General features: G+C 43.7%; 1 protein-coding gene and 1 non-coding gene across 5 annotated transcripts in view; both read left to right on the top strand.

The window, feature by feature from the left end:
• Positions 1–13,014: 13,014 nt before the first annotated feature.
• The window catches only part of NAP1L4 (nucleosome assembly protein 1 like 4), a 28,533-nt gene continuing 18,529 nt past the window's right edge, over positions 13,015–23,018 (top strand). For 2 of the 4 annotated variants that reach the window (XM_065682795.1, XM_065682797.1), the window contains exons 1-7: positions 13,015–13,153; positions 15,026–15,066; positions 16,931–16,962; positions 18,826–18,887; positions 20,363–20,462; positions 21,493–21,634; positions 21,737–21,823. In XM_065682795.1, coding sequence (XP_065538867.1) covers positions 16,949–16,962; positions 18,826–18,887; positions 20,363–20,462; positions 21,493–21,634; positions 21,737–21,823 — 405 coding nt within the window. In that variant the 5' untranslated portion in view covers positions 13,015–13,153; positions 15,026–15,066; positions 16,931–16,948. The remainder of the gene's footprint in view (positions 13,154–15,025; positions 15,067–16,930; positions 16,963–18,825; positions 18,888–20,362; positions 20,463–21,492; positions 21,635–21,736; positions 21,824–23,018) is intronic. The other 2 variants (XM_065682796.1, XM_065682798.1) reach the window with 1 other exon arrangement.
• LOC136018027 (small nucleolar RNA SNORA54) lies at positions 22,051–22,178 on the top strand. Its single transcript, XR_010614191.1, has one exon. It is a non-coding gene; the product is annotated as a small nucleolar RNA SNORA54 (small nucleolar RNA).

Below are 23,018 nucleotides of genomic sequence, written 5' to 3'. Positions count from 1 at the left end.
ATCCTCATGATAAATGGGCGGCTGTGGAGGGAGAAGCGAGATGGGTGGGGGATGCAGATGTATTGTGTGCTTTCCCTGTGATGTAGGTGCTGGATCAAGACCCGCGGGGGGAAGGTCTCTCGTGTGCTCTTATCAGGGGTTTCGGGAGGACTGTGGCAGACTGTGGACTTGGGGCCCCATATAGCACTCATTTGATACAGTCTCTCTGTGATACTCATGTACTAGAAGTTGGCAAATATAAGTAAGTCCATGTTTCTATTGACGCTTGCAGACCTTTACAGATATTGCTGGCCACTTCTTCTGACGTAGGCTGGCCACCTGTGTCGGAATGAGTGTGCATTTTGGTCAGTATAAAAGCCCAAGCCTCATGCAATGCGGGGGAGGCAGAGCCTCTGCGGGGGCGCTCGCTAAGGTTGAGCCTGCCGCCTCGCACTGCGATGATGCTTCTCGGAGCTGGTTTCCCGATAGTCCTCACAGGGTCCTTGTGCCACGTTCTGTACGTGGGACTGTGGAGTGGGAGTAATAATTGTCTGGATTTTGTGTCTCAAACATTGTAGTTGTGTGGAGTGTGCTTGTGGGATCCCATACGTGTACGTGTGTGTGATGAGGGCAGATGGTGTTCTACGTATTTTTTTTGTTGTCGGGTTCATGTAAGAGTTCTTAGCAGGTAGCAGTTTAACATTTCGGGCAAGAAAGGGTTAATGCAAAAGTGTGATGGCTGGCAGGTATTGATGGTTGCTGCTGAAGCAGGCAGGCAGCTGTAGCTGCTGCGGAGTAGGCAGGCATTTACAGGTGCTGCCAAGCAGGCCGCTGTTTGTAGCCGTGCAAAGCAGGGTGAACAACTTTGGGAAAAAAACCACAAAAAAACCCACACCAAAAACCCAAGAAACAAACCCCAAACCTCTCCGTCCATTCAAGTATTGAGGCAGTTTGTAGAGACACCACAGACAAAGCCTAAAGAGCGCCTGCAACACAGTGGGCGCATGGTAGGAGCCTTGCTTAGCGTGTTTAAAGTAACCTGGGGGTGAACCCAACACTTGGAGGAACAGATCGCTTGAAACAAGAACTGCTAACCGAAGAAGCGAGAGGGGCAGTGCACAAAGCTTTATCAGCCGTCACCTAAGCAGCGTCAGGGTGGCAGAGAAATAAAAAAGAGTAACGATGCAGCAAACTCCTTGGCTGTTAAAAATGTGCAGTTTACTTCTGCAGCTGCTTTACGTTCCTTTTGCATCAGAATGCCTCTGCTTTAAGGAAACACTTTAACCTGTCTACTTTTCAAGAACTGATAACCCGGCAGAGGGGGTATATTTGCGTGCTCCTACCCACAGGTCCATGGCAGCTGCCTGCAAAGTTTGTCAAGCCTTGCCGTGAGTCGGACAGACGAGTGGAAAAACCCAGTGCCTCAGCTACAGGAGCCGACCGTGAATACCCCAAGCAGAATCAGAGAAAAATGAATGATTGCAAAACATCACTTGGAGGCAACTGAAAAGTAACAGCTTGAATAAGTGTGCTTGTAAAGTAGCTATTATCAGAGGCTGTGATTTTGTGTATAAAAGCACCTGTATTTACTAGCCAGTTGCTAATACGGAACTACACCTTGGACTGTATGGGTTTGTCACTTGCAAAAGAGACGTTAGAGCATGCAAATTTGCAGCAGCTGCTAGAAAATGCCAAGGCAAAAGCTAGAAAGATTCTAATATGACGGTAGTGTTATAAAGCAGGTAATGGAACAAATTAAGAGGGTGGGAGAACTCCACTGGTAAGAAATGTCTTTGGCTAGTCCCTCGCTGCCATCAGCATCTTCAACATGCTGCTGCACCCTGTAATAGTTACTCTGCTAATGTAAATCTGTATGTGCTTTGCCATAGTAGTGACTTGTTACTGGATGAAGCCGGTGAAGCTCTGTATTGACAGCAAGGTGCAAGGACTGAGGTTGGCCAAATGCCCGCTACCACAGTCAAGGGCAAGACTGGCTTGGCCTCTGTGTTTGCCACCAAGAAGAACCTTTAGCTCCGCTGTCGGCTGCAACCCAGCAGGTGTGGAGCGGTGGGGACACATGCCATGCCAGACCTTGATGTGAGGGATGGCCTCGCCTGTTATCAGAGAGCCATCCAGGAGAAAAAGGGCAGGCCCAGCAGCCTGTGGCTGGCATATGTTGGAGGTATGGTCTAGTCCAAATCCCCTGCTCGAGCAGGGTCACCTGAAAGATATATAAAACAAAACAAAAACAAAAACAAAGGGAATGCAAGGATTTTCTCCACCCGACAATCGATTCCTTGCCCACACCACTGGTTCTATATAAAGGCCTACATGATAACGAGTGGAAAGGAACAGTGCCATTGCTGACATGGGGTCAAGGATGCGGCCGTGTACAGCCGTGTACAGGACCATACTGGCTGCCAGCGGAACGTATAAAGCCCAGGAACTCAACAACATATGAGAAACGGCAACGACAGCAATCTTTGTAATATCTGCTCTATTATGTGTGACCACGGGTAATGGACAAGTCTACTGGGCGCATTTGTTAAATCCCCCATTATTCCGATCGGTTACATGGTGTGTAGGGTTCACTGGTATGCCGCATGTTATAAAGATTCAAGTGACTTCAGATCACGCTGTAGACCCTTGAACTGTCCTGGAAGCCCTGCTGTCAAGCTTAGCTGTAGAAACATACACAGCAGTTACCTATAGTTAGGTGACAGGAATGCCAGCACAGGTGTCTATGGGACTGTAAGACACCTGTGATGAAGCGAGCTACGGCGGAGGATCAAGAGATGAGACAGAGGTTTGTGCTCAGTGCACCAGGAGAAGAGCACAGCCAGAAGATTCCCCTTATTTATTCATTTCTGCCACGTATTCTCACCTGCAAAGCTAAAATACTTCTTGTAGCAGGTCTGTTTTTTGTTATCTTTATTTTTGCTTCTGATACTGGTAGTGAATTCCTGTAGAACACGTAAAGTGTGCAGGATAAGGAATGCACCAATATGTCATCATCTGGCACAGGAAGCAGCAGGGCAGGACCTGTAAGAGATTCGTAGTTGGGGACGAGATTCAAATGACATTTTTGAGTTTGAAGCATGATGCGTGCAGGAATTAGTCCAGCACAGTGCTGCCAAGCACCCCAGCTCTGCTTGGGCTGCCGCCTAATGCTGAACACAAATACACTCTGGAGGTACTTTATTTCTATTGCAGGTGCAGATCAAATCTCTCTGGCATGTGCCCACATCAGTCCTGTGGGAGAAATTAAGTCCACCAGGACACCTGAGCCTCTGGATCTCCAGAGATGTTTTGTTAGGTCGTTGGAGCATACTTCATCCACACTTGCATGTCTGGGTTTCTCCACCTGCAGTGGTTCAGGGTGGTACCCACTCTTATCATGATACTCCAGTTGACGCAGCACTCTCCTGGCATATTGACAGTCTTGGGTTTACTTCTCAGTCTGTTTTGCAAAGGTGAGCGTTTGGATCCATATCTTCCTGATTTCAGAAGAGCCATAGACATGAATAAGGAGCAGCACTGGGTCTGGAAAGCAGTTTTCCTTGAGGCTGTTATGAAGGCTCTGTGTCTCTTGGTTGCTGAATACACTCCATGAGAGAAGAATCTTCCCAAATGCAGATAAAGGAAAAGTGACAGCCACTTCAGGAAGGAAATTACAAGAATTCCCTTCATGAAGGAAATTCAAGAACTCACAAGAACTGCCTTTGGACCAGATGTCACAGTGGCGGTCGCTCCTGAAACATGGGGTTGTCTGTGGTGCTTGCTGATGGAAGGGATCAAGACTTGGAAATGGCATAGCACACAGAGCTGACATTAGTAGACTCCAGTATGCTTTGTTTGCACTGATATGCGGATTGACTCCACAACTCGTTAAAGTTGTGAAGTAGGTATGCTTCATTCAGCGCTGAGGTGCATGGGGATCTGAGGTGCATGGGGATCGTTCCTCCAAAGTATGCACATCCAGGGTCGTTTTTCCTTTACATTTATTCCCTTAAGGCATACACATGCATCAGATTACTGATACGCCTATACATATTTAGTATCTGTCCCTGCTTCGTATTATAATGAGCTAGAAAGTCCTTTGCGCCTGCGCAGTGCCCCCTCTGGTCATGGGCAGGGGTCTCAAGATGAAGTAAATGAGTCTTCCTCCTGTGGGCAGGGGTCCTCAAGATGAAGTAAATGAGTCTTCCTCTTCTTAAACTTTTCACCTTTTAATCTTCGCGCATGGCTTTAGGGCTTAGTCAGTATTAACCCTGTATCAACATATGCATTAGATTACTGATATGCCTATACATATTTAGTATCTATCCCCGCTTCGTATTATAACGAGCTAGAAGGTCCTTTGTGCGTGCGCAGTGCCCCCCTCTGGTCATGGGCAGGGGTCTCAAGATGAAGTAAATGAGTCTTCCTCTTCTTAAACTTTTCACCTTTTAATCTTTGTGCATGGCTTTACGGTTTGGTCGGTATCCCAGCCATAAACCATCTGCTTCTCCCCCTTATCAATAGACCCAGGCATTTGCGTTTCTTTGTCAATAGTTGCTTATCAGTAGAACCAGATCTCTGCTTCTCCCCTTACCAGTAGTTTGTGCCTTTGTTCTGCTTAGTAGGCGTGATAGGTGTTTACAACAGACAATACTTTTGTTTAAGCAAGCGAATTCCTCTAACCCCCTTGTATATTGGTTAACCCTCTGCATCAGCACATGCCAGCTATGTGGAACCAGGCTGCCTTGTAGCTGCATAACTGCATAGAGACCTGCCAGCCAACCTCTGCACAGCCAAAGCTCAGCCTGTCCTCCCTCACCTCTTCCCTGCCTTCCTGCTGCTCTCTGCAAGCATTCTCAACCTTTGAACAGAGCTGATCCTACAGTTCTCTGAGCATGACCTTTCTCTGTGAAATCCAAATGTCTCCTCCTCTGAAAATAACCTCTCCCGAATTGCTCATTATCTTTAGCCAGGTGGAGATGCCCTCGGGGCTGGCAGCTGGGTCTGACAGCCCCAGGGTGAGTGTGCCATGGAAACATGGACAGATGACAGAAGAATAGGGAAAAGCAGTTGCAATGTGCTACCGCTCCCTTGGGGGCTGCAAACAAGAGTAAGATTATAAAGACAATACCAGACCCTTCTCACGACATTTCATACCTCAGAAGCACTGGGGTGGGGGAAGAGCAGTCCCATTGAAGGAGCAGGTGGCCCAGCTAGAAGCCAGCAGGCTGGAGCGGACTGAACTGGAGAAGCTGCGCCTGCTCCTGCAGGAGGGAGGTGGGAGCTGTGGGAGGCTTGTGGGGGGTGTTTGAAATGCTGGGTGTGGAGCTGGTTGTGCTGGGAGCCTGGCGCGTAGGGTGAGAGCCCTTCACTGACAGCGTGTCCCCTTGTCCCATGCCCTTCTAGGCCAGGAGAGCGTTGCCAACACGCTGGGTGACCTCCAGGCCCAGGTGTCATCCCTGCAGGGCCTGGCCAGGGAGCTGACACTGACTCAGGAACAAACTCGCCAACAGAGTTTCAAGCTGACAAGCAGGTATTCTTTATTGAGACGCTGGGAGACACGGGGGATCGCTCCTCCTAATGTGTGTCCTCATATTGCTATACAGGCCATCCTTATATATGAGGGTACACATAAATGACATAATTTTCCAGAAAGTTTCCCACATGCATACAAAAATGTGATGGTTGTTTTTTAAGTGTTGTTTTCTTCTCCCAACAATCTTCATAACCTCTGGCAGTCTTTGAAGCACCAGCTTAATTAACATTACAGGCATAGCAATCATCCTCTCCTTCTATTTATCAGTTAAACTGCTCCCATCCTGGACATCTGCTGGTCCTGGGATACTCTGCAGTAGATGTTTACACCAGCTTAATGGGATCATTAACACCACAAACGTAACAAACATCCAGTCCTTATCAGTTAGTTTAACTGTGCCCATCCTGGACATCTGCTAGTACCAGATACTCCCCATCCCCAAGTCCGGTTTTTCTGTTCTCCTTTTCATACACTTTTCAAGGTCCTAAGGACCTGAAACGATGTCAACTACCTTCAAGCACCACAGTTATTTTCCATTACAAAACCATCAAACCTAAGTTACTTAGAACTGACTACATTGTGCTTTTGTGCCTCCTTGTCTCAAATTCCCCCTTTTTCTGTCCTTTACCTGGACTTGTGCAAAGCGTTTGACACTGTCCCACACAACATCCTTCTCTCTAAATTGGAGAGATATCAATTTGATGGATGGACCACTTGGTGGATAAAGAACTGGCTGGACGGCCGCACACAAAGAGTTGTGGTCAATGGCTCGATGTCCAGCTGGAGACCAGTAACGAGTGGTGTCCCTCAGGGATCGGTGTTGGGACTGGTCTTGTTTAACATCTTCGTCGCTGACATGGACAGTGGGATTGAGTGCGCCCTCAGCAAGTTTGCCGATGACACCAAGCTGTGTGGTCCGGTTGATACGCTGGAGGGAAGGGATGCCATCCAGAGGGACCTTGACACGCTTGTGAGGTGGGCTGATGCCAACCTTATGAAGTTCAACCACGACAAGTGCAAGGTCCTACACCTGGGTCGGAGCAATCCCAGGCACAGCTACAGACTGGGCAAAGAAGAGATTTAGAGCGGCCCTGCAGAGAAGGACTTGGGGGTGCTGGTCGATGAGAAAATGAACATGAGCCGGCTTCAGTGTGCGCTCGCAGCCCAGAAAGCCAACCGTATCCTGGTCTGCATCAAAAGGAGCGTGACCAGCAGGTCGAAGGAGGTGATCCTGCCCCTCTACTCTGCTCTTGTGAGACCTCACCTGGAGTATTGTGTGCGGTTCTGGTGTCCTCAACATAAAAAGGACATGGAACTGCTGGAACAAGTCCAGAGGAGGGCCATGAGGATGATCAGGGGACTGGAGCACCTCCCGTATGAAGACAGGCTGAGGAAGTTGGGGCTGTTCAACCTGGAGAAGAGAAGGCTGCGTGGAGACCTCATAGCAGACTTCCAGTATCTGAAGGGGGGCCTATAGGGATGCTGGGGAGGGACTCTTCGTCAGGGACTGTAGTGACAGGACAAGGAGTAACGGGTTAAAACTTAAACAGGGGAAGTTTAGATTGGATATAAGGAGGAAGTTCTTTCCTGTTAGGGTGGTGAGGCACTGGAATCGGTTGCCCAGGGAGGTTGTGAGTGCTCCATCCCTGGCGGTGTTCAAGGCCAGGTTGGATGAAGCCTTGTGTGGGATGGCTTAGTGCGAGGTGTCCCTGCCCATGGCAGGGGGGTTGGAACTAGATGATCTTGAGGTCCTTTCCAACCCTAACTATTCTATGATTCTATGATTCTATTTCGCAAATTCTTTCGCAACATTTTCCATACTACCATTACCATGTACAGTCTTTTTGAAATAGTTTCCTGTTTCTACTTGATGCTTAATTTCATTTCTTTTCCAATCTTCATAACTTATCATAGATCGTTTACAATACCAGAAAGAAAATTTTGTTATACTACAAGTAATCAATATTAAAACAATATTCGTGCAACCAGTTGCCTTAACCAGGAGAGATCAGGTACCCATGAAGTTAACTTTTTCCATATTTCTTCAAACCCTCAGGTGTGGAGGATTGGCTTGTCAAAAAAGGTCAAAAGGTCACGTTCCCATCAACGAGCTGAAACAAGACATCTGTGTAGAACATGGTGCAAACCTCTCACGCCAGATAATGAGGAAATGAAGGACACGGGCAAACAGCAACAAACTATGACCAATCACAGCCAAGGCCACTAAGTGATAAGTGCATGAGAAGGAGGATGGTGGGGGGGTGCACGGTGTAGCTGCAAAAATGTAGAAGCTATAAACCAATGATCTTGTAACATGTAAAAGCTATAAGCCAATGATCTCTCTGTAACCAAACTAGAAACATGCAAGCAAGGTATATAAGTATCCATCTGCTTAGCAATAAACGAGACTTGTTGGTCATCATCTGATGAGCTCGTCTCCCGGCGATTCCCACACTCAGGAGGTATCATCCTTGGCCATTTCATTAAATATTTTAGTTTGTTTCCAAATTTCCCCCAGACCTGTTTCAGGAACAGCAACTTTCGTTGATTCTTGTTCCGCTTGGATTATATCAATGGTTTTACTTTCTATTTCCTCTATGGTTGCTGAGATATTTACGATTGCCTTCTCTAATTCACTTACTCCAAAAGATGGAATTAGCCATCTCACAAAACTGTGAAATGCAGTGTTCCTTTCAGCAATAGGGTTAAACCCTCGCTTAATCTGTTTAGCAAAACTTCTAACCCAGGTTCTGAGACGGGGTATCACAGCACCTAAGGTGCATGCCCCCTTCCAGTTGGGGGTAGGGTCTTATAAGTATTTTCTCCGCATAACCAATACCATCCTTTCCCTTTAGAAACGGGCCACCACTGAACCACCATACCATCTATATTGATAGTGTGATTGCAATTAGTGACTTACACCTGTGGCATTTAAACAATTTCATACTCTGGTTCCTGGTGAAATACATTTTTGTACACAGGTATAATATTCTTTACTTGGATTGGGATTAACTATTCCAAATCTGAAATTTGTCCGTGAGATAGTGTTGGAAATTGGAACGCCAATTAATGGAAGGCCATGTTCTTCTCCTGATTCAGGCAACTGTGCACACACTCAACAGTCACTGCGATTAACAACTTTAGTAACATTCTGCATTAATTTCAGGTATAAGTTTTGGTCCCAAACTGGTACGCCAGTTATCACATAAATCCAAATAATGACTGATGCAATTTCATGTGTGAGGGTCCTGAAGGTACTATCCGCCATGTCTTCTCTGGTTTTGGTGCTTTCTTTGTTCTTGAATAATGTATTCAAGCAGGTTGTTCCTTTATCTTCACTGCTGTAAAGGTGGTCAATAATATCTGGTACGGTCCGCTCCACTTGTCCTGTAGAGGATCCCCTGAAAAATTCTTAACATAAACCCAGTCTCTGGAGTCAGATAACCCACGCCTCTCGCTCTTGTCCCCAGTATTCTCTTATTTCTAATTGTTTTCCCAGATTGACCAGAAACTCTCGGAGATGGCTCTCTCCCACTTCCAGAAGACTTTCTCCTTTAAACTGGGACTGATACGGTCTTACACACAAAATTTTACGTGGCCTAGCCTCTTCTTTCGATTGAGGTTTAGTTCGAATTCTTAATAAAGCCAGTGGTAAGGCTTGGTACCAATATTAATTAATTTCCTGACATGTATTTTACCACCCTGTTGTTTGATCAAATGGTTCATCTTTTCTACTTGCCCACTGGCCTGAGGCCTGTATGGAACATGGAGTTGCCAATCAATTTCTAATTTTTGCTAATTTCTTGTAACAATTTTGCGCTAAAGGACGAGCCTCGGTCAGAAGAAATTGCCTCTGCTACTCCAAAACAAGATATTATATCATTTAACAATGTTCCAATGACTTGTCGTGCATTATTTATTATGCAAGGGAATGCTTCTGGCCACCCTGAAAAAGTATTCGTTAACACCAACAAATATTGGTAACCTCCTGTTCTCGGTAATTCAGAAAAATTTATTTGCCAATGCTGTCCCGGATAACTTCCTCCCCAGTTGTACCAATTTGATTTCTATTTTCAATTTTAGGATTATTCTTGAGACACAGCTGACATTGTCACTAATTGAAGTATGGTATATAGATCCCTTCCTACAATTTGTTTGTCTAAGTTTTTATACAACGGGTTGCTACCCCAATGAGTTTTATTATGTTCCTCCTGAACTAGTTCCAGAGTTGGTTATAGGGTATTACAATTTGCCCATCAGGTAATCTGAACCCAACCTTCTTTGTTTTCCTCTCCTTTGAAATCTCCAATCAATATTCTATCCTCCTTTGAATATCTAGGTTTAGATTTCTCAATTGTTAGTTTGCCATCAGGGATTAAGGACATGATTTTAGGTTGTTCAGCTTCTTGTTTGGCTTCAAAATCAGCCAAATTATTTCCAATTTCCTGATCAGAGTCACCTTGTTGATGTCCTTTACAGTACATAATAACTACTTTTTCAGGTAGCTGAACAGCTTCCAGTAATTGTAGAATTTCTGTAGTATGTTTAATCTGTCTCCCCTGTGTGTTAAAAAGTCCTCGTTCTTTCCAGATGGTACCACGTGCATGGACCACGCCAAATGCATATTTAGAATCAGTCCAAATATTTATCCTTTTGTCTTTAGCCAATTCCAGGGCTCTCGTTCAGCATGTTCCAGAGGTTTCTTTCAAATCTGGCCAGCTTGAATACACAGTGTCTACAGTGGCCAAGCAGTCGTGTGTTAATAGTTCTGTTGGTTGTTCCTGCAAAAGGATGCTGGATTGTCAGCATTAGTGACCACAATTTCTATATCATCGTGTTCCACAAGGGTGGCCTGGTATTTTCAGAAACGTGAAGGAGATAACCAGTGGGCTTCTTTCTGTTCCAGGACTGCTGATAAAACATGGGACACTTAGTACAGTAATCTTTTGTCCCAAGGTAAATTTTCAGACCTCTTCAATATTCATGACAACTGCTGCCACAGCCCTTAGGCATCCGGGCCATCCTTTGCTTGCTTCATCCAGCTGTTTTGAAAAATACACCACTGCCCTCTTATAGGGTCCTAGGTTTCCTTACCCCAAAGCTATTCCCTGTTCTTCATAGGAATATAGCCAAAAGGATTTAGTCACATCCAGAAGTCACAGAGCTGCAGTTCTCATTAGCTCTGTTTTTAAATTTCTAAAGCACTCCTCTGCTGAATCAGTCCATTCCAAAGAGAGAGGGGTTTCTTTTAACAGTTCATATAGTGGTCTTGCCAGAACACCATAATCATGCATCCGAAGTCTGCATCATCCACTCATTCCCAGGAACGTCCGGAGGTCCTTGAAGGTTGACAGTTGTGGCGTTTGACAAATGGCTTCTTTTCTAGCAGTTCCGAGTTCTCTCTGTCCTCCTGTTATTTCATATCCTAGGTAGGAAACCCGGGCTGGGATTAGTTGGGCCTTTTGTCTGGATACCCAATAACCAGTCCCAGAAAATTCAATAATCCCACCATTCACTGGACACATTCTTCCTTTGTTTCTGTGGCAATTATGGGTCATCCACATATTGTAACAGAGTCCCTGTGTGAGTGGGTGGTTTCCATGAGTCTAGTGCCAGTGCTAACTGATTTCGAAAACTCGTTAGACTGTTTTTAAACCCTACAGGTAATGCCGTCCAAATTAATTAGTTTTTTCTTGCTGGAAATACAGGATTTTCCCATTCAAAAGCAAATAAGTTCTGGTTTCCTTTGGCCAATGGTAAGCAAAAGAAAGCGTCCTTTAAATCCAAGACGGCAAACCATCTCTGATTATTATTCAATTTAGACAGTAAGTCATACAAATTAGCTACTACTGGATGAATATCCTCTGCAAATTTGTTGATTGCTCTGAGATCTTGAACCAATCTGCAACTTTCTTTCTTTACTGGCAAGATAGGAGTATTATATTCCAATTTACATTCAATTAATAATCTAGATTTTAAAATTTATGATTTTTTTTTTTAATTCCCTTCCGATTTTAAGGGGTAGTGGGCTACACAGCATTGAGATAACCAGGCTACACAGCATCTGCTGCTTGCAAGTTGCCATATGAACAGCAGCCAAGCTGTCAGGGAAGTTTTGTTGGTTTTCCTTTTCCTTGAAGAGGGAATTCTAGCCATCTCTAGACAAGGAAATAACCCTGGAAAGCCTAACAGCTGCATTTTCACCAAGGAGCTCCATGTGACACAGCAAAAAGGGTGGGTTTTTGTTGTTGTTGTTTCTGTGCTTGGTTTTGTTTTTAACAGTAAACACTCAGCTCTGATTCACCTTTTCGCACTGGAAATTTAAGTCTTAGTCATGCAGATTGTGAGAAACCTGCTCAGCAATCAAACTTTCACAGCCGGGAATCGTGAAGCAAAGAGCTTTTCAATAGCAGCATGCTGGGTGCATCATCCACGGACAGATGGGCACTCCCGCCCAGCGGGTATTTACAGTTTATATACCTTTCTAGGTTTCGTCTCCTGATTATGCCTGCCCTCTTTTGAGAGATGATTCGCGTTTACCGCAAACCCAAACCCCCCCCCTCTGGTGGCTCTCGGAGGGTCTCTGGTGGTCGCAGGGAGGAAGGCTCCGAGTCTTCCTCACAAATGAACTTCTGAACTTTGCTTCTGGCGCATGCGTTCAAGCCTTGCAGTTACATAAACTCCTTATCTGTATGGTGGACAGATACTCCTATCACCGACCGCAAGCTCCCGCGGCTGGGGCGCACAGCCTGGAAGTCCATGCCCTACAGGCTTTTCGTTCTGCCCATAGCTCGCTCATAACAAAACCTCCTGCGTTTTTCCCACACGGAAGACATGCAGAGAAACTTTCTTAAAACCACAGTCACATTATTCATGTAACCAAACCGCACCCGTTCAAACACACGCACGTGTATGTGCTAAGACTGTAAACCTCGCGGTGCAGGCGGGCGACCGAGCACAACGCTGGCACTGCTCTGCAAAGCGGCACGGCGTTTTAAGCGCCGCGGAAGCTGCGTTTCCCAGCCGTCGGCACGGCCGGCCGTCACCACGAACGGAGGGCCCGGCAGAGGCGGCGGGAGACGCCGGGGACATCGCTCCACGGCACCCCAACGCGCGTTCACCTCGCCGCCGCCTCCTCCTCCTCCTCCTCCTCCCAAGCCTCAAGGCGCCCCGAACCGCCAGCGCCCGGGCACCGCTCCCCGGCCCTCAGCCCTGCCGCTGCTCCCCGCCGAGCTCGGCCCGCAGCCGCCCGGGCCGGTTAAAGGACACGGCGGGAGGTCACCCCTCCGGCAGCTCTCCCCCTCCCCCACAGTGGGGCCTTCCCGGCGCGCGTCGGGCGCGCGGCCTCCCCCGCCCCGCCCGCATCACGCGCTCGGCCCGCTCGCCGCCAGCTCCGCGCGCACCCGCGTCCGCTCCCTGATTGGCTGAGGGCCGCGCCGTTGGATAGTCAACACGGCCCGCGTGCGGCGTGGCGGCTGTGGCTCTGCTGCTACCAATCAGCGCCGCCTTTGCTTGGGGAGGCGCCCGCGCTTCGGCCAATGGGAGGCGGCTTTGTTGTCGGAGGCGCAGCCCTCTAAGCCCGAGAAGAGCCTGGCGGCTGGCGCTGCTGCCTCGGCGGGCGCGGGGGGACGCCGGCAGGTGAGGGCGCGGCGGGGCCGCTGCGCTGCGCTCCCGGCCTCCGGGCGCGGGAGCGCGGTGGGGGCGTCGGGCGGCCCGGCCCGGCCGCTGTGACCGCAGCGCACGGACCGGGCGGGCGGCGGCCTTTAGGGCCTGCTCTGGGGTGGAGCATGGTGTCGGCCGGGGCCGCCTGGCGGGAGGGGCAGGCACGGCTCGGCCCGGCCTGGCAAGGCACCATTTTAAGGTTGGCTTGAGAAGTTTGGACTGAGAGAAAGGGGAGTCTGTGTTACTCTGGGTCAGACGGAACAGGGACGCGTCGATCTCGGCCACACGTATGGCCGCTCTGGCCCGCCCTGTGGAGCCTGGCTGCGAGCCCTCATTTCTCCGCCCTCCCGGGGAAGCGGGGAGGAAGAGGGTGGGAGGGCTGTCTGTTGTTTGTGGTGAGCGGCTTTTCTCTCCGTGGTGCTCGGGTTGAGTGAAACCCGTAGTGGCTGAGGTCAGGTGTAGTTCTGTCGTTTCACTTCATCCACAATCATGTGTTACCTCAGCGCAGTGAGGGGTACTGAGGATTCAGTTTTTCATTTCGAGGTCCCCGACGGTTGTTTACCGTATGTAACACCAGCTTTTGTAGGATTTCTCTGACTCCGTTCCTGTAACATATGCTTACGAAGCTTCAAAATAAAAAGGTGGAGAGGCAAGTATGTGAGTTATAGGTGGAAGGAGAACCATGAGGCAATTTTTTATAAAGCTGTCTCTAACCAAAATAGTATTTCCTGAAGAAAACTGCTAAGATGAGCTAAAGTGTTGCTGACGTTCAGGGTTCGTGGAACTGGTTAGTGAGTTTCTTTCTCTAGAGTTTTTGTTTTTCATAATTGCTTCTAATTTTTCTTTTTAAAAAAAGAAAGTATCAGACTATTATGTTTGTGGCTTCCCACAGGGTTGCTGCATCCCGGTAGCTCTAAAACGGAAGTAATAACTTTCCCTTTTTGTTTGTTGTAGTTACAAATAAACAGTAACAGTTGTAGGTATAAGCCTTCCCGTGAGCTCAGGAGGCCCTTAGTTTCATGCTTCGTGTTCTGGTTGTATTTAGGAGGTTTGTAAAACAAGATATGGGCTTTTTTAGTAGGGAAAACTTCACTCTGTACGCACTTCTGTTTATGAATATGCCTTGCCACTAAATGTACTGACTTCTCCTTTAAAGTGGCATCCTTCAGGATATTGCTTGTGCTTATAATGAACTATTGCTTGTGCTTATAATGAACTAATAAGCATTGCTTGTGCTTACAATGAACTTGGAACTGATATCATCTAGTTTGCATCATGTATCTTGGTGAGCATTGAGTTTACATTTTCTTGCTGTTTTAAGTGACTAATTATGTGCAACATTTGTGCTAGGCAAATTGCAGTGGCCTGCTTTGTGGGACAAGTGGTTAATACAGTCCCCTGTTTCCCAAAGCTTCATGTCTACATTAGGCATATGAAAACAGTTAACTGTGCAGAAGAAATAAAGATAGAAATCTACCCTTTTATTGGTGGTGGTAGCAATAATATTAATACCTTACACTATTATTTTCTTGGAGTTCTGGTAGTTTTGTTGGAGTTTTTTTTCTTTTATGTCTGCAAATTGAGCTCACTTGTTTGGAAAGTAACTAAGGCAGTAAATGTGAAGGCTCAAGGCTTTGCTGCTGTACGTTTTCAACAAGGCGTGCATTGAACTTTGTCTCTTTAAAATCACCCTTCTGTCTCTTTCCCTACCCTCACTAGCCTTTACCAAGCAGTCTTCTTAGTGACTGTGGTGAAGTCATTGGAAGACATCTGTAATGCAACTTGGAATCACAAGCTGTCTTGTAAGAAAGCTGCTGATATATTTATATGCTTCTTTTTACTTTTTAGTTGCTGAAGGAGCAGCTTTGAGGAGCGAAACAAGAATTAAAGTATGTATTTGCGCCAGGGAATATTTGTTTGGGGATTTTGGGGGTTTGGATTTTTATTTTTTCTCCCCTCTTGGTATTCAGGTAAGTGGCTTTTGTCAGAACATGCCCAATTCATGTGTATTCCTGTGGAGAATTAAAAACTATTCAAGTTACAGGAGCTTTATTCCATGTTTTCCAAAGATGGATGAGGAGGATGTCATGAGGATCTTGTTTTCCCTCATAGGGCTGAGAAGTAATTCCCTGTAGGAAATACAGCACAAACAACTGAACAGAATCATTTTTATGAGGAGTGAAACATACCTAGTCCACAAGAAGACTCATTTGTTTGTTCCTGGAGTTGATTTGTGGTGTGGGCTCATGCTTTTTTTGGTAGATGTTAAGGAAATTTACTTACTGTGGAATAATCCAAGGTATAATTTTAGTACTTTTGTAAATTAACAAAGCTTTTCAACTCTACCTAAAGTAGTTGTGAAAGTGTTGCTTTTCCAGTTTGGAGCAGGAATGGGTATTTCCAGATGAGAGATTGCATGTGATCTCTGGGCCCCCCTGCTCTGGCTGCCACTCAGGGTGTCATTAGCACTTAACTTCTTCTTTGGCTTCTTTGGTAGCCCTGTATTGGAAGCTGGCCTAAAGATCAGCCTGCTTGGCCTTTGTAAAATCTCAGAAATCAAACCTGTCAGCTCTCATGAATGATGGCAGGTTCTTTTTATTCTAAATTTGACTTGCAGACTAGCATCTACTTTCTTGCAAGCTTGATAGTGGAAAGTATCACCTGTGCTTCCTGGGTATGGTACGTAGTGATTACTTGGATTTGTGATGAACTGTTTAGAATGGGGGGGTGGGGGGTGTGGAAAAATAACCAACCTGTATTACTAAAATAGATGTACAAGCTTGGATTTTCACCCCAGTAAAGAAGTAACAGTGATATAAATTAGGCAATCTGTCTCCCTCTGGTTTCTTAGGGGAGCTAATTTAGTTCCTGGGGGTTGGGGTAGCTCTGCTAATCTTGGTTCCAGTCATTGCTCGTACCAAGACTTCAGCTTCTGTGGTTCCTCTTTTTTTTTTTTTTCTTTTTTTTTTCACACCTAATAAATAAATTCAGGCAAATCTTTATATAGGGGTATCTACCTTTGTAGCTGCTGTGAAAAGCCCTTTTTTTGATAAATAGTTTTCTTTTATCCAGTGTTTTGCTTATCTTTATCTAGAACCAGTTTTAGCTTGTTATTCAGTGTAGTGCAGCAGAAGCAGCTATTCACAAAAATAGCCCCGATTAGACAGGCAGGTGAGGCTATTTTTCTGCTCAGGTCACATAAGTAAAAAGTCATTCTGAAGTTACAATTAATTTGAACTTCCACTGTTTTCAGATTAGGCATAGTAATAGAGCATATGCAGAGATTAAAAATTCATTATTTACTGTGGTACTGTTAAGGAATTATATCTTCCTCCTTGGCTTGTCTTTTATGATTTTTATTTATTTTTTTTTTTTTTAGCTAACAGAATGCAGCAGTAGTGATAATTGTGTTCAGACTGTGGTACTTGTCTTCAGACTGAAGACTTATGACCTGGTAGAAGTGGATTAGCATCTGGAATACTTAACCCTTTTAAATGTGGTTGTTTTTGTTTTCTTCTGTGAAGTGAAAGCACCTAACAGACTTCTTAAAACTATGAGCAAGTTCCAGTTGGGATTGGGTGTTATGGTAGCTGTCCACTTTCCTGTAAGAGATCATGCATGATGAATTTCTTAGAAAAAGCCAGCAGCTGTTAATATTGAGGTTTTAAATGATGATGTGTTCTATTTTCATCTGCTGTTGAGGTAAACAAATTACCATAAAAATTTTTTTAAACAATGTATTTCAACTTGCAGGTGGATACAGGGAAACAGATGGCAGATAACAGGTATGTTGGGCTGTTTTCTTGAAGTTAAATCAAGGTAGTTGGAGCCAACTGTATATCTGGTCTTCTGTGGGAGAGTATTTGTTCTACCTATGAAGAATGGATTAGCAAACTTGGATAATCATAGAATCATGGAATGATTCAGGCTGGTAAGGACCTTAAGATCATCTAGTTCCAACTTCCTGCCATGGGCAGCGATGCCTCACAGTAGACCATGTTGCCCAAGACTCTGTCCAGCCTGGCCTTGGACACTGCCGGGGATGGAGCATTTACCACTTCTTTGGCAACCTATTCCAGTGCCTCCCCAGCCTCACGTTAAAGAACTTCCTTGTATCAAACCTGAACTTCCCCTGTTAAAGTTTGAACCCATCACCCCTTGGCCTATCACTACAATCTCTGGTGAACAGTCCCTCTTCAGCATCCTTGTAGGCCCCCTTCAGATACTGGAAGGCTGCTATGAGGTCTCCATGCAGCCTTCTCTTCTGCAGGCTGAACAGCACCAGCTTTCTCAGCCCGTCTTCATACGAGAGGTGCTCCAGCCCCCTTATCATCCTCGTGGCCCTCCTCTGGACTTGCTCTGACAGCTCCATGTCCTTATGTTGAGGACACCAGAACTGTACATGTTACCCCAAGTGGGGTCTCACAAGAGCAGAATAGAGGGGCATGATCACTTGCTTCCACCTGCTGGTCATGCTTTTGATGCAGCCCAGAATAACAGTCTTATTTATAGGAATTAAATGGCAGTATTTTTTTTCTAACTAGACTTTGTTTCCTTACAGCAGGGACAAAATGCTTACTTCATTTATACAGGAGAAGCTGAGATTGTAGTGTATCAAATACAGAATTCCTCTGTTCTTGGATTAACATAATTTGTGTTGTCTTAGTTCAGTTTTCGGCATTCATGTTCAGTGTCTCTTCAAGCCCTCAGAGAATTTAGTCCTCAGTGTTTCTCTGATCTATATGATTTAAGCATGCAGAAGGCAGTGTTCTGTTTTCTAGTTTTAATTGCATTTTTGGAATAAATAACAGTGGTTTTAAACTGGTATAAATGCATATGTGATGCTGGCCTTTCAGGTGTAAGCTGGATAAGCTAGTCTATCTGGTAACTAATAATACCCAGATATGCATTTTGCCTATATTGTATCTTTGCTCCTTTTGTGTTTGAATTAAGGTTAATTTCAGCAATACCCATTCTGTATTTTGCAACCTACAAATTAACATGGAAAACATGGAAAGCTTGGTGGGAATTGACCTATTCTGGGCCCTGTCTTTCTTCAGCACAGGAAGTTTCATTGAAGACATTAAGGCAGAGAGGTGGGGAGGACAAGGTGTTTTCTTAGAGTAGAAGCAAATGTTTTTAATGGTAATCAAAACACTTGCTATAGAAATTTGAAACAGAGCTTTGATTTCTTATTTATCTTCTTTTCTTACCTGAATCCTTTCTCATGTTTTCCTTCATCACTTACACTAAAAGGGTGTCTTGTATTTTTCATTTGTGAGTAATGACATCTTCCTGTTCAGAGTGACCCAGTACAGAAGAATAGTCAGCCAGGCATTCACTTAATTAGATTAATTTATCTGTCAAGTGTGGTTTGGTTTTGGACCTTTTTTAGTGTGTGTTGTGTTTTGTTTCTTCATTCTTTTTCTTCTTTTGCATCCTGCTCATCTGGGGAGAACTAGTTTCATATCCAAATATCCCAGTTCTCAGAAGCTTGAAAGACATAAATACATGTCTTCTATAAACTAATATGGTGCTAAAACTTGTCCTGTACTAAACACTGAAAAAACTGAGAATATTTTTGTTCTTAAATGCTAAAATTTTTATAAAGGGATGCCTTTTTAATGTTATGGTTTTAATTCTTTTAGTAAAACAGAGGATACTGCTTCAGATTCTGTGGAAGCTGCTAAAAATGCAAGCAACAAGAAAGGTAAAAACTGCATAGTAGTAGGTGACATTACAAACATGTTTTGTACTGTTACTTTGTATATTGAAGCTTCTTTATCCACAGTTCCAAAATCTTTACAGTCAAAACTACACATATGTTCCCTGTTGAAAGCAAAGCAATGGCTTCTAGTTTAACTGTTCACTTTATGATGTTTTCCATGTTTATTGCAGCCAAGAGCAAAACAGAGGCTATATTTTAGTGACAGTGAAAGTATTTTTGTGTATGTTGTGGCTAGATGCTTCTCTATGCAAGTGTCTGATAAGTTTTCGTGCAAATAAGGCTGTATAGACCAGCTTTTAACAACATGTAATCTTTATCAGTATAATTATTAAAATAAGCAGTCCCATATTTGTGCTAGCTCTTTACTATCTTGTATGTAGGAAAACACATTTTCATAATATGCCTTCTGAGGTTTTTTATTCTTTGTTTGGAAGGTCTGCAGATAGCTGTTGAATAATGTTTTTCAGAGAAACCTGTCTGTGGAAAAGCTACAGTCCCATTGCTATTAACTCAGATGCTCAAATTTACAAGTTATAATGAAATACATTTCACATATGTGGTCATCAAATGTTTAGGTCTCACTACTTAAAAAAAAGTAAATAGCTTTTGTGACTGGCAGTTGGAAATAACATGTAAACTGGTAGACACCATTGAATAATTCTTATAGTCAAGTTGCATTCAGAAAAAACAACAGCCCCAGCAAACAATAAAATAAGACACAAACCCACCTATATAAAAGCTTCATCAAGTTAGTGGGTGTGCTGTGCATTTTGTTGTTTTTAATGTCTGGGGAGAACAGTGAGCAAGACTAGAAAGATTTAAAAAGCAAATGTCTTCCTACTGTGCCCATCTGTGTGGTTATTAGTAAGGATTTTTAACACTTAACCAGAGGCATTTTAGATCTGACCTCCCATAAAAATGGCCGTCTGTGAACTATTGTGATAATTGAGGGGTCTTGCAGATTGAAGAAGTATCCTGATGTAAAAAAATAAGTAGTTACCAAGGAAAGTCGTAGTGCTGTCCTGCTGTGTTCTACAGTGCACAGTTTTCATCATTTTTTCAGGAGTCGGTCTAACTGGAAAACACTTAGGAAGTGTAATTCAGTAATTCTCTTGCAAATTTGTGTGTGGTTGATAAGCTACAGCTAATACAGAGAGAATAGAGAAACTCCTATTTTGCACTTTCTTACATGACATTTGCTCATGTCATCAATGTGCAGCTTGCTTCTGAAACCAAAGATTTGACATACTTGCAAAAAGAAAGGCACATTTTATGTCACTATCCAATTTTATCGTTCTAAAATCTCATCCTGAGGTAATTTTGCTTGAGTTATTAGTTAACGATAGTGGTGCTGTTTGAGATCTGGAAAACAGTATTTTTTACTGTGACTACAGTAAGACACACATTATGACAAAAGTACTACAAATATATTCAGAAGTGGTTTTCTGTCTTCATAGAAAAGCTGTCAGACCAAGTGATGCAAAATCCACAGGTCCTGGCAGCTCTGCAGGACCGTCTTGACAACACAGCGCTTACTCCTTCAAGTTACATTGAAACGTAAGTACAGGGCATAATAAAAGTCTTGAATGGCTGAAAGCATAGTAGAATATTATTACTGTGTAATTAAGTTAGGAAATTAGACCAAATGATTTACTTAAGAAGAATGGTTGATTTTTAAACCATGATTCATGGTGGCCTACTTCTGCAAGGAAGAGTTAAGTTTCAGTTTACTTACACAAAATTGCAAACAATTTTTCTGGATCAGTATTTTCTTGGCTATCACTGTTGGTTTTTTGTGGTTTGTTTCTTTTTTTCCTTAGAAATATGTGTAGTCTGTTCCACTCTCTCCCCTTCCCCATTTGCCTTCTGTGACCTGTATTCTGTTAACTTCCATAAGATTCTTCTTCAACATGTAGTGGAAAGTTCAGGACCCGTAAATCCCTAGCTCGAGGCTTAGTTTCCTGTTAACTGTAGATGTATAAAATCGTGCCTTTAGCAGATATTTGTGCTTTTATTTCTTGACTGGGAATAGCTGATAGACCTCTCTTTTTCTTGGGGGGGGGGGGGGGTGTTAAAAAAAATAAAATAAAAAATCCCCAAACAAACAAAACCCACACACCAAAAAAAACCCAAAACAACCAACCCAAAAAACTGGTATAAAATATATTTTTACCTGAGTATATTTTACTATTTAATAATTTAAAATACGGATGGGGAATGTGTACTTTTCTGAGTATGATCCATGAATCAAAACTTTCTCTTGTGGAATCCAGTTCTTATTTGTCATGGATAGATCAGCACAACTTGGTCTCAAAGCTTAGGTGTAAACCAAGGTATTAATCTCGGATCTGTGAACTACACAGGAAGGGTAGTGGCCTTAGGGAATGGAACAGAAAACACTTTTAAGAACAATTTGGATAGGAGAGGATACTTTAAACTTTTTTAGATAGGGTTTGAAGAAATACTTAGGTTTGATACAAGCCTTTTATTTAAAGATTGCACTCAGTTACAAGCTTATTTCACAGTAATTTGTTAAACAATGCTGAGGCAACTATCTTTTAATCTTAAGAAATTGTTTGCTTTTTAGTTTACCAAAAGCAGTGAAAAGAAGAATTGATGCCTTGAAACAGCTACAGGTGAAATGTGCCCATATAGAAGCTAAATTCTATGAAGAAGTACATGATTTAGAGAGAAAATATGCAGCACTCTATCAACCCCTTTTTGATAAGGTGGGAAGACCATGTATATAATCTGTCTCCTAGCTGAGTCATTTTTGTTTGCATATATGTAATTCCACATTGTCAACTACGTTCCTGATTTTTCCAATACAGAGAAGAGAGTTTATTAATGGGGAAGCTGAACCCACAGATGCAGAGTCAGAATGGCACAGTGAAAATGAGGAAGAAGATAAACTAGCTGTGAGTACAAGTTGAGTAATGAACTACAGATATATCAGATTGTGAGAATTAATTCTTGTACAGTGTTTTCTATTGAAAGACTCATCTTTTGGAAATAAAGGTTTTATAATTAATGTGCTCTTGTGATGAATCACTGCTATGTCCAGTGAAAGCTTTTAGAAGTTTAGCCTGGATTTGTTTTTTTTTTTCCTATTTGTAACTTGGGTGAATTTAAAAGTTGCCTTTGTTTGCACTGTTCGTAACCTGTTAACAGTATCTTTCTGATAATGGGTTCCATTCCAGTGCTACATGATACCCCAAGCTAATAAAAGGCTGGCTGTTTGTCTGCCTGGCTGCTTTATTTTGGGAGACATAATTAGCTTGCTTTTCCATAAATACAAATTAAGCACATCACCTAGTCATAAAATTAAATTGACCTAATAAAATGCATTCTGGCTGGTGGATTCATTCTTGCCTGTTGAGTAGGAGCTAGATTTAGGAGGGACAATATTTGTAGGCTGCCTTCTACTCTCCTATCATAATTTTTTGAGGTGTATGTTCATGGCTTCTCTGTCTCGGAGAAGCAATCTGCTTACAGTGCTGAGTTTGCCATTCTGTCAGGCTTTCTTTGCATTTTTTTCCTTGGCATGTTTTTCTTCAGTTTCCTTTGGATACTGTTCTGTATACAAAGCAAATTGTTCTTTTGTTTTTTACTGATCTCAAGAGATTTAGCATGACATGGTACTCCATATGCATAAGCAAAAAAAGTTTGTTAGGCTTTGTGTAAATACAGCATTGACAAGCCATCTTCCATGGGATTATAGTATCAGAGCCATGTCTAGGTAGCAGGTAAAATGCTGCTTCATATCCTTGGCTAGTCCTAACCCAAGTAGCTGCTGTTAAGATGATGTACATTTGCTGCTATCTAGTGGCATGAAAGGAAAGGTGCAATACAGCTAGTTCAGACTGCCACTTTCCAGGGTTTGGAGGGCTGGAGAAGTGACTTAGTCATTCTTCTTTTCTATAATACTTGATATCAGTTATGCGTAGGGCATCCTGTGTCGCAAATATTACTAATTAAAGACACTGTAATGATGAAAAATAACCATGAAACCCAATCTTACCAACTGTTCTGCAAAATTGGGAAGCCAAAATGGTACTTCAGAGGGGCAAAGGTAAAATCTAAGGTTTTAGATGAAACAGTGGCATGTGAAGC

The sequence above is a fragment of the Lathamus discolor genome, chromosome 6, assembly GCF_037157495.1.
Source record: "Lathamus discolor isolate bLatDis1 chromosome 6, bLatDis1.hap1, whole genome shotgun sequence".
Classification (NCBI taxonomy): domain Eukaryota; kingdom Metazoa; phylum Chordata; class Aves; order Psittaciformes; family Psittacidae; genus Lathamus; species Lathamus discolor.
The sequence above is the reverse complement of the archived record's forward strand: the minus strand, read 5'-3'. Positions and strand labels throughout refer to the sequence as shown.